The sequence below is a fragment of the Petaurus breviceps genome, unplaced genomic scaffold, assembly GCF_028583685.1.
Source record: "Petaurus breviceps papuanus isolate PSGF00001 unplaced genomic scaffold, PetGlider_PUasm1.0 189, whole genome shotgun sequence".
NCBI lineage: Eukaryota > Metazoa > Chordata > Mammalia > Diprotodontia > Petauridae > Petaurus > Petaurus breviceps.
Genome location: NW_027185809.1, coordinates 6412924 through 6434171, shown reverse-complemented (window position 1 = coordinate 6434171; position 21248 = coordinate 6412924). Strand labels below are relative to the sequence as shown.

General features: G+C 42.7%; 1 protein-coding gene across 8 annotated transcripts in view; it reads right to left on the bottom strand.

The window, feature by feature from the left end:
* Positions 1-21248, bottom strand: part of JADE2 (jade family PHD finger 2) — a 196068-nt gene that overhangs the window by 99588 nt on the left and 75232 nt on the right. For all 8 annotated transcript variants that reach the window (XM_069091849.1, XM_069091848.1, XM_069091853.1 and 5 more), the window contains one exon: positions 15800-15957. In XM_069091849.1, coding sequence (XP_068947950.1) covers positions 15800-15957 — 158 coding nt within the window. The remainder of the gene's footprint in view (positions 1-15799; positions 15958-21248) is intronic.

The following is a 21248-nucleotide window of genomic DNA, read 5'->3' as shown; positions in this document are numbered from 1 at the left end:
CTGAGAGAGAAAAAGGATTCTTACAGATTCTGCCCTGCCCCCCCCCCCCCCCCCATGGTGTGTCTCTGGGCAAAGGACTTAAATCCTTCGGACACCTGGGTTCAAATCCAGACTCAAATGTTTCTTTATACTTTGACCTTTGGCAAATTAAAAAAAAAATCTCTCTGGGCCTCAATTTCTTCTTCTGTAAACAGGGATAATAGTACTCTCAATGTCTTTCTGAGAGAGCTAAAGCCACCAAAGCAATTATGTTTATAAGCTTTTTTTCTCCTACATACAATCTCCAAATGATTTTCCATAAAATTTGGGCTTTCAGAGCTCCTCTATCTTCCCTACCCTTCTACACAGGGGCATGCCTTATTGAGCCCTGCCTCTTCCCTACAAGGGAGAGGGAATATAGGTGAGAAATCTTAAAAGATCAGAGGTGCAACAATTTTTCTCTGGTGGTGACAGCGAATTTAAGTAAGATCAAACTCCTTTTGAACTATTCTGACCAAAGCAACTCAAGTCCTACTAACTAGGGAGGTGAGAAAACTGGAAAGAACAGAATAAGATCAACTTAAGTAACTAGGAATGTTTGGGTCAGAGAAGAAAAAAATGGCAAGGGTTGGGAGAGAAAGGTGAAGGACAGCTAAATCTGTCCTGTAGAAGGAGGCTGAAGCTTGGTCCCAAAGAAATGAACCAGGGCCCATGGGTGGAACATGCAGGGAGGAAGATTCTTTTCTTTTTTAAATTTTAAGTTAAAAAAATTTCATTATAAACAATAAAACAATTTTACAAACATACAAAACAAAGGGTAAAATGATGCCTCCTTAACGTGTCAGAACCAAAGTAATAGTAAAGTTAAAAAAACAAACAACTTTTGTTCTCTGAGGCAACTCCCTGCTAAATGCAGCTGTCCTGAAGTGGACAGGGCACTGAAACCCTCTTTCCCTGGGTCTTTAAGCAGAGGCTGTTGTTGCCAATGTTGGGTTAAAAAGATTGCACTAAAGGATGAAGTGTGCCTAGAAAGTGTTTGTAGGAAAAAAGTCTGGGTGGTTTTTATGAACTCAGCAAATCAACAGTATGATATGGCAGATGATAAAATTCACATTAACTTGGGCTTTCTCAGTGGAGGAATAGTGTTCAGAATGAAAGTGACTGTCCAGCCGTAGCCCTGCCCTGAGCAGGCCACATCCAGGCAAGTTCTGATATACACAGGGTGTTGGAGAAACGGAATACATCTGAACAAAGAAGCCAGGATAGCAAAAGTAGTGGTAACCGTGACAGATGAATTCAAGTTGGAGAAACCAAGGATGTTTAGCCCAGAGAAGGGAAGGCTTGGGGGGAGATAGTGGGTTTTTAGGGATGAACGTAACAACTCTTACATTTAAAGGACAGTCATGTTTGGGGGAGAGGGATGCTAAACTGCTTCCCACAGGGCAGAACTGATAGCAATAGCAAGATGCAGAAAGAGGATTTAAGCTTGATACAAGGAGAACATTATGGAGCTGTCCAAAAGTGGAAAGAAGGTGACTGCTGGAACTCTTTGGTCAGAGGCTACATGACAATGTGCTACAGTATATAAGAGATTCAGTGCTACACAGACAAACAAAGGTTGGATTAGGTAGCTTCTGAAGTCTCTCACTTCTAAAATTTTATTAGAGGAATGCTTGAATTGTTTTAAAGTTGGCCTAGAGACCATCTGGCTGGAAATCTCATCACACTCCAAACCCAGATCTACTCATTTTCGGGGCTTCAGAGGTAAGTGACCTAATGTACACAGAGTCAAAGCTCATTTTTACCTGGATAACACTGCCAATGTCTGAGTCACCTGATCGAAAGCACAAGGTGGGTAGAGTTAAAACTCTCTCTCCCGCTCCCTTCATACGGGAGCCTCTGGAAATTCAATGCCATCAGAATGGGGCCTTCCCTGCCTGTTTAGTGGTCTTTTCCTCCTTGGAGAATCAACAAAGCAAGAAAACAACATCAGGTGTCTACAATGTGCTCTGCACTAAGCAGGGTACTGGGGACAAAGTAACCTTTTAAATAGGCACTAACCCTATGGTGCTCAAATCATACAGTTCTCCAAATCTCTTTTTCGGCTGTCTATCGCTATGCAGTAAAAGCACCTGATACTCAGAAGATTAGATAAAAGCCCCAAATGCTCATGTTCTACTATCATTCACTTCTTTAAAATGAGGTTAAATTTGACTGTCAGACACATGAAATTAAATAGGATATCAAACCAGCTAGTCACCTATCTTAATACCTAATGGAGAAAGAGAATGTGGAGGACTTGCTCTGAACCCTGGTTGAGTAATGCCGTAGCCTGGAAAGAATGCCGATTCTGGCGTCAGAGGACCCTGGTTCAAATTCTACCTGTGTGACCTTAGACAAGTCCCCAAGAATCTTACAGGTGAACTTTCACCATATCTTGCCTAGAAGTAGGCTAACTTGACATCTTGGTCATATACACACTATACTGCCTACGTGCCAGCCAACCTCCTTCTGCCCCATCCAACTGGAACCTTGGATGTAGTTCCTGGGACACTGGACAACTATGAGTGACTTTCTTTATCTTACCCTGAACCCAGGCCTTCTAGAATGTTTCCAAACCATGCCTTGGTACGAGTAATTCAATCCCCAGGTTTGAACCCAGGCTCCAAGTTCAGCATTCATTCCACTATGCTAAGCTGACTCCTGTCTGATACTATTAATTATCTCTCCGCATAGAGACATATTATTTCCCCAACTAGGCTATGACCTGTCTCTGTATTACTCATATGTCTGCCTGAGAGGGTGCTTGGTACCAAGCTGATGACTTTTTATCACAGATTAGAAATACATAGACCTTAAGGAGAATAACTTGCTCTAAAGGCCATCTGGTAACAAGTATTAATCACAGAATGTTAGAGATAGAAGGGTCAACATCAGAAGCCGTAAAAGGGAACTTGGTCTGAAACAATCTGGCCAAGGAAATATAATTAGACAGCAGCCCAACCACTGGCTCACACTATATCTCTTCTCCTCCTGGCATAGAAAGCCCTGAGCAGCCCTTTTATCAAAAAAGACCGATTGGAAATTTTCTATGTGAGGTCATCAATTCTCTTGGATCAGTTAGCAAGGAAGCAGGTGTGAGGCTGGCTAGGCAAAATGTCTTGGCAAAGATGTCAACTCCTAAAAAACAAAAAACAAAAAAATTAAAAGACTCCAAATCCTCTGACAAGCCCCTTTCTTTTCCAAAACTCCTGGGGAGCAAAGTTTCAGCCATTTTAGAGAAAAATATATTGTAGACAAAAAAAAAAGACAGTTGGTTGAAGCCTAAACCATATTGGGGATGGGGTGGGGAGGTCTTGATGGTATGCACAGTTCGGGTAAAATGAAGATGATTAATTTCTATTGCACTTCAATTTTTGGAGATCCACTGGAAGGGATCTTAAAAGACTATGTAGTCCAACCCCCTCTTTTTATAGATTAGAAAATAAATGTTAAACAAAATCATGTAAGTTACTCAAGACCACACAGATAACAAGTAGCTAAGCAGCACTTAAAGCCAGTTCTTCTCGATTCCCAGGCCAACATTTCTTCTAATACACCACGGAGCCTCACCATGTTGGAGCACCAAGTACTTTCCTCACAAAAATCCAGTAAAAAAACAGTTGTAAGCGGTAGTATTCCCATTTTACAGATTAGGAAACCAGAATGAGGTGAAAATAACGTGCCATGTTCCCATGGCAAAAAAGTAATGGAGACAAATTCGAACCCGGGTCTGTGTGTTTCAAGTCCAAAGTTCTAGATTAACAGTGTCAAACTCAAGAAGAAATGGGGCCATATGTAAGGATTCTCACTGGCTGCACAACGACTTAGAAAACCACATATTGACATTATCCACGTTCTACTGTAGTTTTACTTATTTTGTTAAATATTTCCCAATTACATTTTAATCTGGTTTGCATACTGGGACTGCTTCCTGCCACAGTGAGGCCTGTAGGCTGTGTCTGACACCTCTGCACCGAGGCCATGCAGTGCCAACCAAATTTATAGGCTAATGAACAGTAGCGGTCTTTCCAGAGATACATGTCTGCTTGTAGCAGTTCAGTACCTGGAATGGGATGTTCCTCCTTGATCTGGTCTGATGATATAAAAGAATCTTGAACAGGATTCCAACCTTAAACAAGCCTCTGATTATCTATGTAACCCCTACTGAAATTTTTGTTCACTCCCATTTAATGAAGCAACTACTATTTGGAATTGCCTCTGGTAAAATCAAGGAAATCTGAAAGTATAAATTCTCTAGAGGAAAGAAAAGATGCTATTGCTCAGCCAGCACCATGAGAGCATCTGGAATTAATTACCCCAGCTAGTAAACGTCTCCAGAATTATTTTATTAATGAAAGGGGGGGGGCGTGGAGGGAGACAGAGAGAGAGAGAGAGAGACAGAGAGAGAGACAGAGAGACAGAGACAGAGACAGAGAGAGAGAGACAGAGAGACAGAGAGAGAGAGAATCATTTACAAACCTCTAGTACAGACAAGTCACAGACCATGGCTGGGCTTTAGGGATCAGTCCTTACCTAGGGGGAGGGAGGCGCTCCGGTCACGACCAATCCAGTCTAGACTGGGGAAATCAGGCACCTATCCCAGATATGCTACCTTCTATCTCTGAGAACAGAACAAGGACAGCCAAAGGAGAAAGGGACTTTATGCAGAGTGAGTGTGTGGTCAGTAAACATTCACTCACTGAATTTAACTGAAGGTCAGAAATGACTCACGGGGCCTCTCTAAGCTGATCCACAGCATCCCCATCACTGAAAGAATCATGAGCTAGAAGACCAGCAGGCCTGGTGTGGTAAAAAGGGGAAAGGGAGGATCATGGGACTCTACATTTAAGTTTTAAAGAGAAATTAGAGACCAATGAGTCAAATTCTTTCATTTTATATATGAGAAAATAGGGGCAAGGAAAGGGTAAGTGACCTGCTCAGGGTAACACAGCTATTAAGTGTCTGAGGTGGGATTTGAACCCCAGCTTGCCTGCATCCAAGTACAGTATTCTACCCACTATATTAATGCTATAAATTTCTGGATAAAACCTGAAAGAGCATGTTCCAAGCTAAGTGATCCTGAGCCACGGGATTTGTGGTCAGCCAGGAGGCATCTCACACAGGCTGACGCAAAGAAATCTCTAGTTTCCAAAAGTATATAAATCTATGTTGGGAAAGTGGGGTGGGCTTTCCTTTATTCAAGGGCCATTCAATCACTGTTCCAGGGCTCAGCACATTCACCTTTAGACCCCCAACTCTGTTTTGGAACCCTACAGGTAGGGTTTAAATGGCCCATCTGTGAACTGGGTCCCATCAGCCCTGGCTAAAGACAAATGCTCAGCACTGAGTCAATCTGGCTACTGTCTTGTGTTTGATCATATCTCTAGCTCTGACAACTGGGATCTTTAAGTCTCCCATTGCATCCTGGGCCATCTCCAGTTGTCACTGGACCCAGATGGCTCTGGAGGAAAAGGTGAGGCTGGTCACCTTGAACAGCCCTCCTTCACTCAAATCAAAGTCAACTGCAAGTCATGTCATCCTGATGACCTTGATGTCATGGTCCTCTTCAAGAAGAAAGGACAAACACAGCCTGCAGGTTTGAACGCCTATCCAGGACTCTGCTTTCAGTCTTGTGTCCCCTATTCCCTTTCATCTCCCCTATAATGTTATATCAATGTCTACAGTAGATTTCACTACTCATGTGATTAGGCACCATGGGGTGATTAGGTATCCCCTACGCCCACCCCATCCCTTGGGAGAAAGGGACAAGCTCTATCTGGGGTAGGATCCAAGCTGAAATAAGAAGAAGTATAAATTGAGAAGCTGGGCAATGATGGTAATTAGATTGTAGACCAGCTAAGTCCAAAAGTTAGTAGGCAAACTAATTCCCTCTGCTTGTGAAATTCCTGGAATAGAGCATCTCAAGTCTTAGGCTGGTCTATGGAACAGAAAACCCTCTGGTATCATAAAAAATGAAGATGATACACACCTAAAATTGTGCAAATCAGTGTGGAAACAGCTCAATTTCTAGGCAATTTCCAAGAACACATCTATTATAGCAAGAGAAGACTGAATATCCCTTCCACGTTTCTTGCAGGTCCCTACTACTGATTTCAAGGGTCCTTCAACCTCTGATGCAGCTGAGACTGACAGTATGTAAGGAAAGGCCTGGAAGGTACCATTAGGGAGCAGAGCTCTCAACTCCACTAGACCCAACCCTTAGGTATGCTTGTGAGTAAGATGTCAGGCGTCCTGACAACCCAAGGCACACACATTACGTGCAGAGAAGGCCACCCAGGTAACCAGATTCTCCAGAGCTACACTACCCTGCCCAGTGAGGTCTTAAGCTTCATCCGCCTTTCTAGCCCTTCTTCTCTCCCACAAAACCGGTCTTATGACCAGTTTAAGGGACAGTTTAGGGACGATCCCCCAGAGGGCTGGGCTTTCCTTGCTCTTATCTGCTGCATACCATGAGGTTCAGTGTTAGAGATGATGTCTCTTTAGCAATTGGAAGCAACTGTGTACTGCGTACGCCCCACACAACAATGCCTATTTCTCAGTCTCATTCTCTGTCCCCCTCCCCCCACAGCCACTCAAAGATTGTTTCTCATACTTGCTGTGATTACCACTATTTTACAGTCTCCAAATCTTGGAGACAAGGTTATCGCTCAGAAATCATTAGATTAGCAGACCCATTCCTGTGCCTGTTACGTCTGCCTATCCCTAGTGGAAAACTGGGGCAATACTTTCATCAGGGCACTAGGAAAAGGTCTTGGGTAAATTTTTTATTTTTGCTTTTTGGAGGAGGGAAGGTAGGGCCATTGGGCCCTACCATTAACCCATTGGGGTTAAGTGACTTTCCCAAGGTCATGTGTGTGTGTGTGTGAGTGTGTGTGTATACGTGTGTCAAGTGTCTGAGGCCGTATTTGAACTCAGGTCCTCCTGACTCCGGGGCTGGTGCTCTATTCACTGCACCACCTAGCTGCTCTGCTTTGGGTAATTTTACAGGCAGAGATTTGGGCTGAAGAGAAAGCAAACACTGGGATTACGATGCTTAATTCTTCTGACATTAATATATTAAGGAAAAGAGTCTTATCATGCTTGGGGCCCTGAAATCCTGCCCAGGGATAAAGGAATATGGCTTCCAAAAGTCCCTGCCATTCCTGGATCTTAGGGTAGATAAGAAGATACCCCAAACAGCCCTACTGGACATACCTATCCAGGTGAGACTAAAGTCATGATGGAGAAATGGGGGGCAGGGCCACTGTACTAGATGTTGATAATTTGGGCCACACCTTCCTTGCCCTTCACCAATTTTCTTGTAAAAATTACAATTTTAAGAGCTATGATAAGGCAAAATTCATTTAAATAAAAACTAGCTGTTTCACATCCAATGCACATGAGCAAAGGAAAGGTCAAAATCTGAGGTCAAGAAACTTCGCATTACATGTTATTTTTAGAAGCCATCTTTAGAATAATTTCTCCTGACCCATGCTACCGCTTTTACCATCATTGTTAGGAGGAGCAAACCAAGACCTAGGGAAGTTAAGCAGCTTAATAGAGATCACATTGACTAAGTGGCAGATGCAGGCTGAGAATCCCTCTCAAGAGAATCCCACCGTAGAGAAGAAGGAAAGAGATCAAAGAATCACAGATGCAGAGCTGGAAGGGGCCCTGGAGATCATGTAGTCCAAATGTCTTTTTTCCCAGATGAAAAAAGCAGAGGCTGGTGGAGGTTACATGATCTGTCCAAGTCACACGGTGTAATGCCAAGCAAAGGCAACTTCCCAAGGTTCAAAATACCAGCATAGCTGCTCTCCATTTTATTCCGTGAAAAATTACGAACAGAGAAAATCAAAATATGGCATCATTCAAAATACAGCATTTGCCAAGTGTAATTCAATCAAGTACTACCCCACCCCTGGATATTATAATTCATTTAGTCAATCCCAAAGACCCTCTTCTAAATACTACTCCACCCCTAGGCTGTACCTTCATTTAGTCCATCACAAAGCCCCTCTTCTCAAATGGAGATTAGTTTCCAATCATAAGTAAAGTACATTCATTTGTTCAAACACAGAGCACAAAAAGGTCAAAATTTCCCCACCCTTGGATCACAACTGAATCTACCCCAGAGTTACAACAAGCTTAAGCACAGCATTTAATACCCAAAGAGAGGTCTTTTCTTCATCTTGACCCAGGCAAGTTCTCAGCAATCTTTGTTCCTGGGGAGACAAAGCTTAGCAAGGCCACAAGATACATTGCCAGGGTCTTCATTAATTTCTCTGTCTGCAGAACCGTCTCAGGAGCTCTGAACCAACAGCCAGGTTCCAAGACTCTGCAACAACAGCACTGTCCTTCACCAGTGGACAAATATGGCAAAACAACATCAAAATAGGCAGACAAAGTACCAGCAAAACAGCCATGTCTCCTCAGTCCTTGGCAGCTCCGGGGGCAGCTCTCAAAAGTCCTGGGCAATTCAAAGTGGCCCTCAGCAATCCTCTCCGTCTCTCTGCCTCCACCATGCTGCTTCCAAAAATATTCTTCTGCCTCTCTCTTTGCTTGTGTCTTTCTAAATTTCACCAGCTCCTCCCAGTTGAGCCCTCTCTTTTCACATAAACAAGTCCATCCCACAAGTGGGATTCACAAGCTCTGGGTTTTAACACAATCAAACCAAAAACCAAGCCAATACAGGGAAATCTTTAAATTCCATTACTGTTACAACGGGTTACAAGCAGCTCCTCAGGCCCCTTCATCATCAGTAAGATGCTCTGCTCCCATCCCATACTTCATCTGCTTGTACAGCTTTTCCAGCCTCATATATATACATATATATGTATGTGTGTGTGTATATATACAAACATATATATATATATAAATGCTCAAGGTCGAGTCAAGGAGAACTAGGTTCAGGAGAACATCATACACAGTAATAGCAATAGTGTAAGGATGATCAACCATGAAAGATTCAGCTACTCTGATCAAGATGATGGACCCAACAAAATTCCAAAGGACCCATGACAAAAAATACTCTCTGCCTCCATGTGAACTTTAAGTGCAGACTGAAGCATATTTTAAAAAACTTTCTTATTTTATTATTATTATTGCTTTTTTTCTGCAACATGGCTAATATGTTTGGTATGACTTCACATGGTATAATTAATATTAAAGTGATTGCCTTCTTAGGGAGGGGGAAGGGGCAGGAGGAAAAGAGACAATTTGGAAGTCAAAATTTTTAAAACTGAATTTTTTTTTTTCATGTAATTGGGAAATATTTAGGAAAATAAATAAAAATGTCCTTCCCAAATTGATCAGGGATGTCAGCACTCAGAACTCTTATTCAAACAGAAAGTGGAAACAGGTTTAAAAAAAAGGTGTGGAAATAAAGTCATCACCAGGCCTGACAGGGAGCTGTGCAGTGAGTCAAACCCAGCACGTGGAATGGCAACAAGATAAATACAGAACATGCTTTGGCCATCAGTCATCATCAGGTGATACAGGAGGAAATCAAGATTAGTTCTAAGGTCCTCAAAACTGTTTCCCATCTTTCATGTTTTACTGTCATTCCTGAGCTCTTATAACAGGGCAGCATCACTTCTAAACTCTTAAGACAGTTAAAAAACAAGTTTTAGAAATGGCAGCATGAATAATCCCTGTGTTTTAATTTATATTGATTGCTTAAAAGCCTTGAGGTTTAGCTCTTGGGTGTCAAAGAAAACACAGCACCCTTTAATAGTACAATGGGATTAAATGCAAACTGAAGACCAGACAAGTGCTTGAAGCAGGAGAGAACTTGCAAGTCATCAACACACCTTAGCCCCCAGCACATACCTTCAGAGGGAGCATTTGGAGAATGTCTGAGGGCAAGTGGAGGCTGTGGGATGCCAGAGCCTGAAGTAATCTGCCAGGATCTCCCTTCAATAAGGCACAGTGATACAGAGGAAAGAGTATTAGGGTGGTATTTGTGACACTGCTCTCACTGATAAGAGGTCTGGACTGGGCTAGAAAGGTACAGAAGAACGGGTGAGACGACAAAGAGCTGGTGAATAAACCCAGCACTGGCTCTGCCAGTGACCCCGGGTCAGTTCCCTAAGCTCTTTGGGTTTAAGTTCCTTATCTGTCAAAATGGAGATGATGATGAATGCACAGACTCTCACTCTTGGAAGGAACCTCTAAGATCCTGCAGCCCAACCTGAACCCGACCCAGAATCGTCTCACAAGGATAAATCGTCATTGACATTCCAACTTGGACTCTGTAATCTTCTGTTTATTGTATTTTGATATAATTAATTTCCTCCATAATCCTATACACCGTATTTTATGCATTTAGCAATGTCATTTTGAGAAGAGAGTTCACTGTTGTCACCAGACTAACTCAAAGGGTCAATGAGACAAAAGCGGTGTAGAAGGAGTCTGGTTCAATCTTCCTCGTTTTCCAGATGAAGAAGCTGAGACTCAGACGAGGTCAGTACCTTGCCCAAGCTCACACAAGCTGTAAATCACAAAGATGGGTCTGAACTGTAAATCCAGGCCTCTTTCTAGACCACCATGTTGCCTGCCTGTCTGCCCTATGCCCTGCCTTGGAAAGATGGGGATGTCTTGATCTGTGCAAGACAGGAAGGGGAACAAAAAGACAGCAACCACAATTCAGGCCTATCTTTCCTGTCTCCCCTTGCCCCAAGGGCTCCTTCTGGACCAAGGGCTCTTCCCAGTCCATCAAAATGGAGTCTGACTTTGAGATGTCACCTAGTACAGAGATCAGCTCATGCTGTCATTTCTCATCTGGAAATAACTTCAAATCTGCCCTTGGCATTACAAAAATACTTCTGCATCCAGGCTGGAATAATGCAGATACCAAAGGCATCTAAAAATAGATGCCCCCAAACACCCCAGTAAGCCAAATGATGGTCTTCCTTCAATCATTTCTTTTCTGTTGTGTCTAGGCTTCTTATTAAAGTTTCAGCTCTTTGAAATTTTTACTCCTGGGAATCAAATGCACGTGTTTACACCAAGATATTTTAGGTAGTACTGGCTATAAGTGGACCTTGCAGAGAAAATGTGCCCTAGCTGCTGTAATCCACAGTGATGTGGGGGCTTTGGATGGATCTCCCTAATAAAGTACTCACCTTAAATGGGGGCCCAACAGCCAAAGGTGAAAATCTCTCCCAAGGACTGACTCATTCCAAATGTGACTCCGAGGACCCGCACTTGGATCGTCCTGCCTGACTCTGTGAGACCTTGGGCAAGTGACTACTCTTCTCTAAGCTTTCTCATCTGTAAAATGGGGAGATTGGACCAAATAATCTCCATGATCCCTTCCCACTAAAGTCCTATAATCTCTCTGATAGAAAGACATGTCAAAACTTACAAGTCAACTCAGAGGAAAAACAGGTAAAAAACTTGAGGGACCAGTCTGGCCTTATCCCAGGCTGTTGAATGAAGACAAGTGATTTCTTCGAAGCAAAGGGCAGAGGTACCTTCCAGCATATTCCAAAGCCAACTTGAATAATGGCCTCTCAGATGCCTTCCAGCGCTAACAGCCCCATGAAATGTCCGAGCTAGAAGGCATCTGAGAGGCCACATTGTCCAATTCCCACATTTTGCAGACTGGGAAGGGATCATTTTATACACAAAGATATAGGCCGAGCCAGGATGCACATTTTGGCCCTTTACATTACACCAGGAATATCAAGGTGCGAATTGTTCTGGAAGGGACAGTACATTCAGTCCCCCACAGCTCAGGCTTACTGGGATTCTCAGATGTTTCCCTCACAGCAAAGTTTTAGAGCCTATCTCGAAGTCAGCTGGCATCAGAGGCCTAAGAATCACCCTGTAGGCTGAGGAGAGTTCAAATACTGACTCTTTAATAATCTACTTGCCTCCTTGTTCTCAAGTAGAGGGGCAATGTGGTACAATGGAAAGAGAACTTTGGTATCCAGGGCCCTGGGTTCAGATCCTTTTCTGAATCCTACCACCTATATGGCCTTGCAGAAGTGACTTAATCTCGGGTGTTCATCTTTAAAACAAACAAGAGAAGGGACCTTTGAGCTCCCTTCCAGATAAAAATCTAAGCTTCTATCATCTAGTCCACCTTCCTGTCACTCTGACCTTGGCTAAGCTGCTTAACTTCTCTGTGCCTCAGTCTTCACCTTTGTAAAATGGGGATGCTACCAGCATAGGATGGGTAGGTGGGTAACTCAGTGGATAGAGTGCCAGTTCTGGAGTTAGAAAGACTCATCTTTCAGAGTTAAAATTTAGTCTCAGACACTTACTAACCACGTGACCCTGGGTAGGTCACTTAAACCTATTTGCCTCAGTTTCCTCATCTGTAAAATGAGGAGAAGGAAATGGCAAATCTTCCAGTATCTTTGCCAAGAAAACCCCAAATGGGATTACAAAAGAGTCAGACACGACTAAAAACAACTGAACAAAACACTAGGCCTTACCTACAAAGATCATACTCTTGTGCCATATCATGGCATGAAGGTGGCCTCAGTGACACACTAAATCAGCTGAGTCCCATTAACATGGAAAGGTAGGGGCCCAGGAACACACTGTGTACTCTTTTCTAAGGACCAGGCAACTTAAATCTAAAGAGGTTCATCACCAAGTTGGCCCCGGTAGACAAATACTTGGGCCATAGTAACTCCTAATTGTAGAAGACCTATTGGAGGTTGGGATCTGGTGGTAGAAACATATACAATGACAAACCAAGAACCCTTGGCATGTAGGAATAAAGACGACTTTGCCACCCTCTCAGGAGAGTTGTAAGGCTCACAGAAGATGGGGAGAGGCAGTGTGTAATAGTAAATAGAAGTGGATAGAGACTTGGAGTCAGGAAGACCTAGACCAAATTTGTGGGGACATTTACCAGTCGTGTGACCTTGGGCAAATTCCTCCTTGGGCCTCAGTTTCCTCACCTGTAAAATGAGGGGGGTGGACCGCATGGGCTCTGATGTTCTTTCCAGTTCTAAATCTATGATCCTATGACTATAAGTCAGGCCTCTGATCCAGGCTATCTGGGTATGGTGACTCTGGGTAAGTCACTTAACATTCTCAGTATCCCAGTCAACTTTCTACTGGTAGAGAGAGTTCTTTAATCTAGCATTTACTACACCCCTAAAACCACAGGTTCAGTTAAAAAATGAACAGAAAGGAAATAATGGCTATTGCTATTTGCAGTTTCTCACGGGAATTCTCAAAGTACTTCACTAACATCAAAGTTTTACAATTATCTTGAAGTCATAGGTCTACCAAAAAAAAAGAGAAAAAAGCAGAGTCATCAGATAACCTGGGTGAGGCTGTCTAGCTCCTCTCTACTGCTAATAATCTAGATACCAATTCAAAAAGCTGCCATGACCTCCTTCGTCTGAAACAAGCTCCGTCTCAAAACATGGAGGTCAACCCCACTGAACCTAGCCTGTAAGTAGGGTATTTCTAGCAACAGTCTCATTGACCTCCTCTTCAGGCCACCCCAATGCTGCCTCAGGTACCTGAAAGACCTCTCACCCTTCCTTTGTCAACTTTCTTTACAGAGCAAAACCCCGGATGGGTGATGAGCTCCTTTCAGAAATCAATGGAGAATCTGAGCACTCAATAAAAGCAAGGAGACCACAACCCTGAGGCCAGGCCCTGCCGAGCTTCCCACAGGATGTGGGTGAGTCTCTTCATTTCTCTGGGTCTTGGATTCTTCCCTTCCTAGAATCCCTTGTTTCCATCAAAACTCAGCTCCAGAGCCCAGGCTACAAACAAGAAATCTTTCATGACCATCCTTCCTACTTCAACACCACCCCCACCCCTACCCCCCACCCTCGCCAAATGGCCCTGGATTTAGTCTGTATGTACTCATCTCCTGTAATAGAATTTAAACTCCTTGAGGGTAGAGACTTCTTCATTTCTGTCTTCACATACCCAGCACCTAGCCCCACAGATACTTAAGGCTTCCTAAGGAAGCCTATATCGGCAGAAAGAGAGCCCGCTTGGGAGGCAATCCTCAAGTCCTGTTCTGGCTGCCAGTCTTGGCCAGTTTTAACAGAAGAAATCAGAACATCCAAGTTCAAGGGAATAATAATCCCAAATTTCTTCAGTTGGTACAAGGACAGCATGATAAACATGAAGAGAATTTGGAAAAATAAAATGATAAGAACCCAGTTTTATAAACCCCACCTGCTCCAGGGACCCTTCCCTGCCCAACTTTCATAATCCGCAGACCCTACTCTCTCCCACACATTCCTAGGAATGGACACATAAGCCTGTGTTTGGGGGAAAGACATTTGTCTCTGATTAGAACTCCTGCTAATTGGTGATGAAATATCTCAAGTCAGTTTCTTGGCCCTAATGCCACCATTCTGCCTCCAGCAAGGGGCCTAGAAATAAACATTGGAGCTGTGGCTCCTAACCCGGGGAGCCGATTGGCTTATCAATGGAGTATAGGGAATGTCTCATAAATCACCGTAAAATAACAGGGAAACATTCCAGAAAGCCTGAACTAATTTTAATCAATTAAGTTAAAAGACATTGTGGTATACCTTTTTTATTTTGAGGTAAGCAGGATTAAGTGACTTGCCCAGGGTCACACAGCTAGTAAGTGTCTGAGGCTGGATTTGAATTCAGGGTCATTGTTCTATCCACCACACTACCTAGCTGTCCCTCTTGAAGAAGAGAAAAATAATCTATTTTATTTCTGCTATGACTAGGCATGCATTTATATACTTTCATTCTGAACAGATGTGAAAAGATTTCTCGAAAATATAAGGAGCACAGAAAACAAAAATGGTGAAGGACCCCTGCTTTAAAGGAACTAGTTAGTAAGTCTTTAATAGCATTTACTAAATCACTTTCTGCCAGGTCACACTACAAAAAACGGCAAAAACATGATCCCTGCCCTCAAGGAGCTCCCAATCTAATAGAAGGGACAACACGCAATAAATCTGTGGAGAGAAGCCAGATGCAGAATGCACAGAAGACAAGAGTCTAAGATTAGCAGGCACTGCAGGAGGGATGGTGCAGACCATGGAGGAAGGAGACAGGAAAGTGGGATTTGAGTTGAGTCTTGAAGGAAACCAGGGAAGTGAAGAGATGGGGTGAGGGGCAAAAGCATCCTCGGCCTGGAGGTCAGCCAGGGACGCCAAAATGACATGGGCACGAGGAACAGTCAGCGAGATATGTCGCCAGAACATGGGAAGGGGAGGAATGTGCACGAAGACTGGAAAGGGAAGAAACAGCCTGCGAATTCTAAAAGTGAATCTGTTTATAATAGGAATTCTGAAATATAGGGGATTAGATAGGCTTAAAAAAATATTTATTTATTTTTAATTTTCAACATTCATTTCCACAAGATTTTGAGTTACAAATTTCCTCCCTGTCTTTCCCCTACCCCCACCCCAAGATAGCAAGCTTACTGAATACCCCTTCCCCCAATCTGCTCTATACCCTCCTCCACCCCCCACTTTCTAGTAGGGCTAGATGGATTTCTATGTCCCAGTGCCTGGATATGAGATAGGGTTTTTAAATTATATTTTCTTAAAGGGAGTGCTAGGTCTATAAAATGAATATTCGCAAGGTCTGAAAAGTGTTCTACTCCATCACCACTCCCCACATCACTAAATATCCACGGACCCTGGGTACCCCTGGAGAACTTCCCAGGCCTTGCCGGACAATGCTCTCAGGCTGCACAGACAAACCCAGGATGAGGTGTGAATGTACATGATCCTATCGATCAAGCCAGGCAGCCACAAAGAACTGGGGCACTAAACAGGAAACCACAGGATCCACTCACCTCACCACAGGCTCAGGGATGGCCTCTGTGCCCGCTGGCACCTGCACTCCCTTCTCCCACTCCTGCCGCCAGGGATCTGCCAGGATATAGTATTCATCCGGGCTGAGCTGATAGGAGTCCGGGATTTTCATGGCTGTGATCAGGTCTGTCCGGAATACCTGAACAGAGAGGTGCAAAGGGAAACTGCTTGAAACTGGGATTGTAATCAATCAACTGATAAGCAATTGGTGTGTTCCTACTGTGTGCCACGCACTTCACTAAGCACTGAGGATACCAAAAAAAAGGGACAAGAGTCCCTGCCCCCAAGGAGCTCACAATCGAATGGACTTCAAGTTGGAAGGGACCTTTGACACCCTCCAGGCCACCCCCTTAATTTCACAGATGAGGGGGCACAGAGACTTGCCCACACCTGGTATCTGAGTTAGGATTTGAACACAGATTCAGTGCCCCATCCACTAAGCACCTACTATGTGGAGGCACAAGAATGGACAAAACAAAGTTCAGAAGGATGCACAAATTGTTCAGGTTTGAAAGCAACATGTGAAATTTATTCTATACCTTAAAAAAAAAAAAGCAGAATGAAATGTTCTGATGCCATAAAGTGGTTTCTCTGCTTAGCTCTCAACCATTTCTTTTTCTATTTTTGTCTTCTCTGATATCATGGTTGCTACCTCATTTCTGGATTCACCTGAGGCATAATAAATTTTTTTCTAGCCCCTTGAAGAGAGAGGAGAGAGCTGGGGGTGGTAAAAGGAGAACCAGGCTGAGTTCAAAAAAAATCTAGGTACAAAGCCCACCTCTGACATAAACTGCGGCCCCGGGCAGGTCACCTGACTCACTCAGCTTCCCAAACCCCCTTAGTCTCTCAGACCACTCTCTCCCACTTTAAGTTTCTTCCCAAATACTTATATACTGGATTTTCTCACAAGGAATTCCCTATACTACAAGTCTGGGGACACAAAGGAAAAACAGAAAAACCAGAGGGTATGGTGCTCTTCACAGAGAGAAATCCAAAGATTAAGAGGGACACAGTCCCTGCTGCCTTCTGGAAGCTCATGGAGGGGCAAGGAATAAGAGAAAAAAGAATCGCTTCAAATACAGCGGAGAAGCCGCTTGGTGAGTTTTGGCTTTCTGAAGAGACTGAGAAATCTAAAACATGCCATTTCCCTGCTTTCTGAAGAGAGCGGAAATAAAATCTGTCCAATAAACAAAATAATAAGATGCTTGCAGGCATAGAGATACCACGGAATATTATCATCACTCCCATTTTGTGGCATTTCTGAAATCCAGTTATTTTTGGTTTTGGGAAACCCTTAGAAAATATATTGTGTTTTCAAGAGATAATCACCATAAAAGACAAAGTTTGTGTTATACTTGAAAGAATACTGGATTTGTAGTGAGAGGACTTTGGTATGAATTTTAGCTCCACTACCGGATTGGGGAGTGTGTGACCCTAAGCAAGTCACCTCTTTGGGCCCGTGGGAGAACCAGTATCTACTGGGATTCCTTGCCAGGTAGGCTAGGCTGATTTTTTTCCTCAAAAAGGGAAGGAAGCTATCCCTGAGACTTGACTGATCTAGTTACCTCAGGCAGCTAGGCAGAACAGTAGATAGAGTATTGGGTCTTGAGTAAAGAAGACCTGAGTTCAAATCCAGGCTTTAGACACTTGCTAGCTGTGTAACCCTGGACAAGTCACTTAAGCCTGTTTACCTCATTTTCCTCAACACTAAAATAAGGAAAATAATAGCACTTATCTCCCAGGGTTGCTGTGAGGGTCTGTTAAATACTTAGCAATGAATCTGGCACATAGTAGGAACTTAATAAATGCTAGATTTCTTCCTTTCTTCCTCCTGGGACTTCCTGGACATCTAAAAGGCCAACCTGTGAGGAGTCAATTCCCTTCGGACTAAGTAGATACGCCACTGATGTGCCATGTGACCATATTGTACCTTGCTGATCAGACGTGTGTCTGGATGGAGACAAGAGGGATCATGTCTACCCAAAGCGATGCTGTATCCTTTCTATGGCTCGGTAAACCTCTTTTTGTGAATCGTGAGATGGGCTCTGAGTATTTCACTTAATTCTAATGTCAAACTTGAATTATCAGACCCGTCTCAATAAGACCTGCACACTGAATACAGATCAACGGAATAAACTGTGACCCACGAATATTCTTGTTGTTGATGTTCAGTCATCTATCTAACTCTTCATGACACCATTTGGGGTTTGCTTGACAAAGATCCTGGAGTGGTCTGTCATTCCCTTCTCCAGGTCATTTTACAGACAAAGAAACGGAGGCAAACAGGGGTAAGTAACTTGCCCAGGGTCACAACTAGGAAGTGTCTGAGGCCAGATTTGAATTCAGATCCTCCTAACTCCAGGACCAGCGTTCTATCTACTATGCCACCTAGCTTCCTGACCTATGAATATAATTGTATTTAATACAAAGATTTCATAAAAATTCAGGGAAATTTGTATGCACAGATGCAATAAAGTGAGCAAAACCAGAAATACAATTTATACCATGACTACAACTGTATAAAGGAAAATATCACCAAAAGGAAGCCAAACTCAAAGTGACTGACTATAAACACCATTAACAGTCCCAGAGAACAAATAATGAAATGTTTCCCTTCATGTGGCAGAGAAGCAGAAAAATGACAAACTTTCACAGAATTTTATATGTTTTGTCTGATGTAATGCCGTTTTAGGGTTGGGGTTTTTTTTTTGGGGGGGGGGGGCTCAATTACTTTGTTACAAGGGCAGGTTCAATTGGGGGATTAGAAGGGACAAGCATATCAAGGAATGGCTGTGCTGTTACAACAGAACAGGAATAAAATTGTAAAACGAGTTTTTTTTGGTTTTTCCCCCAGAACTTTTTCATATGGCTTTCAAAACTGAGCATAGTATTCTTGATGTAGTCTAACTAGGACAGAATAGAGCAGGACTTTTCCTCCCTTTGTCTCCCACTATGCCTTTCTAAAATGAAGTCTAGGATCGTACTAATTTGTTTTGGCTGCTACATCAGCTTTTCGGTCATGGAAATCCCCACATATTCTTTCACCCAGGCCAGCTACTAGCCAGGATCAAGCCCGGTATTTGTTAAGTTAATTTTGTGAACCCAAATGTAGAACTTTACATTTATCCCCATTAAATCCCCATTTTCTAGACTCAGCTCACTCTACCTCGGTGAGGCCTTTTTAGATCCTGTCATTCAGTAAGTCTGTCAGTCCTCACAGTTTCAGCTCTTCCACAAATCTTACAAGCCTCTGTAGCTTCATCTGAGTTATTAATCAGAATCTTTGTATCAGATGGCTTAAGAACAGCTCCCTGGGGAACTCTACTAGACAATTCCTTCCACACTAACCCCAACTCTTAACGACTACTCTTTGAGACCAATCATTACCAAATCATCTGGCCTGCATGTCTCTACTTTGCCTACAAGAACAGCCTAAGAGACTTTGTCAAATGTTTCGATGAAATCCAAATATTCAATGTCTATGACCCCTGATCCACCAGTATAATTTCCTTGGGAAAAAAGGAAAGTGGGTGAGATTGGCATGACCCATATTTGAAATTCAGTCTTAGTTTCTTGATCTCTCAAAGGGAGAGAAAAGCTGGACTAGACAGTCTTTAAAGTTTCTTCCGACTCTAAGACACTGTAATTGTGTCACAAGTTCAGTCAGGAAAAGCTCTCTCATGTTCATCCTGAAAAATTTTAAATTACCTGTTTAAATGAAGTCTTTAGTTTTATCCATTTCCCATTTTTCAGCATGAACAACTTGTTTAAAAAGACTGGACCAGGCTGCTGTAATCTGCATGCAGTGGCTGCCTCCTATCTTCACCATTTTTTCTTTCTAATTCAATGTTAATTTTGACCTTTGTGCTAACCAGTTATCTCAGATTTTGAAATGACTCCTACATCTACAGCTAGTTGTTTCTTGCCTGTTAAGATACAGCCCATTTTTGGCAAAGTTCAGAATTTGCCACCTGCAACTGTTTCAGCCTTTCAAAAAAAATGTAGAAAAGAGAACCAAAAAGGAGGGCCAAAAGGAATCATGGACATGTGGGAGAGCTTTGAAAATTATATGCTGCATTTGCTACATACTTAAAAAGAAAAGCAAGGGGCAGCTAGTGAATAGAGCACTGGCCCTGAGTTCAAATCCAGCCGCAGACATACTTATCAGAGATACTTCACTAGCTGTGTGACCTTGGGCAAGTCACTGAACCCCGACTGCCTTGCCTTCCCTCCTCAAAAAAAAAGGAAAAGCAAACTCTATATAACAAAGATTGATACAATTCTGTGCTCTGTCTTGTATGTGTTTTAGTTGATGTTTAAGTTTAGAATTTTAAGAAAATGAAATTCACTTGCAATATTTTTCAATTCTCTTCTTCAGGAAAATATTAGTGTTAGGCATCCGAGTAATACAGAAGCCCATGGTCTTTCATCAATCCCAAACCATGTTTTAATCTTTTAAAAATTGTTACACTCCCACACACTTTCACATTAGAGAGGCATATCATCAAGAAATGTACAAACTTAGTCCAGGTTCTTTGTACATGTCCCCATATCTCGTATTTGCCTCAATCTTCCATGTGTACACATGCCCCTTTGCAAGGTAGAAAACAGATACTGATCCTGACCTACTCTGAATACCACCAACTTCCCACTCCCCTACAAAAAAGATAAGAAGAAGATCGTTATTCTGTGAGTATATTTATCTCCTTTTAAAAAGAATTAATAACAAGGTGGTGGCTCTGTAGTAAGTTCCTTAAGCAAGGACAGCACGGTCTATGTACATCTCAAAAGTACCCTATTGGTAGTAAAGAAACCCTGATGATACAGGATTATTTCTCAATGTCAGAAATCAATGGGATCATGATTCCCCAAAGAGCCAATGGAGTCAGGATCTCAAACATGGACAGAATGGACTGAATGATGGTCAAATCCTAGCATCGCCATTTACTTGTGTGCTCTGGAACAAGGCATTCAGTCTCTTGGGGAGCTTCAGTTTCCTTATCTGCAAATTCAATTGGTGTACATTAAGATGGTGACAATCAAGAAGTTTAATAAAGGGGTGGCTAGGTAGTGCAGTGAATAGAGCACCAGCCCTGGAGTCAGGAGGACCTGAGTTCAAATCCAGCCTCAGACATTTAACACTTACTAGTGGTGTGACCTTGGGCAAGTCACTTAATTGCCCTGCATTGCCCCCTCCAAAAAGCAAAAAAAAAAAAGTTTAATAAAGACCTATGATGTACCAGACACTGTTACAAAGAAAAGCAAAATCTAGTCTCTCTTCTCAAGAAACTCACAGTCTATGGCAAAGGGAGGGACGGGGAACAACATGCAAATAATTATATACAAATAAGATATATACAAATTAAACTAGAAATAATCATAGAGGGCAGGCACTAAGAGTAAGGAAGATTGGGAAAGGCTTACTGTAAG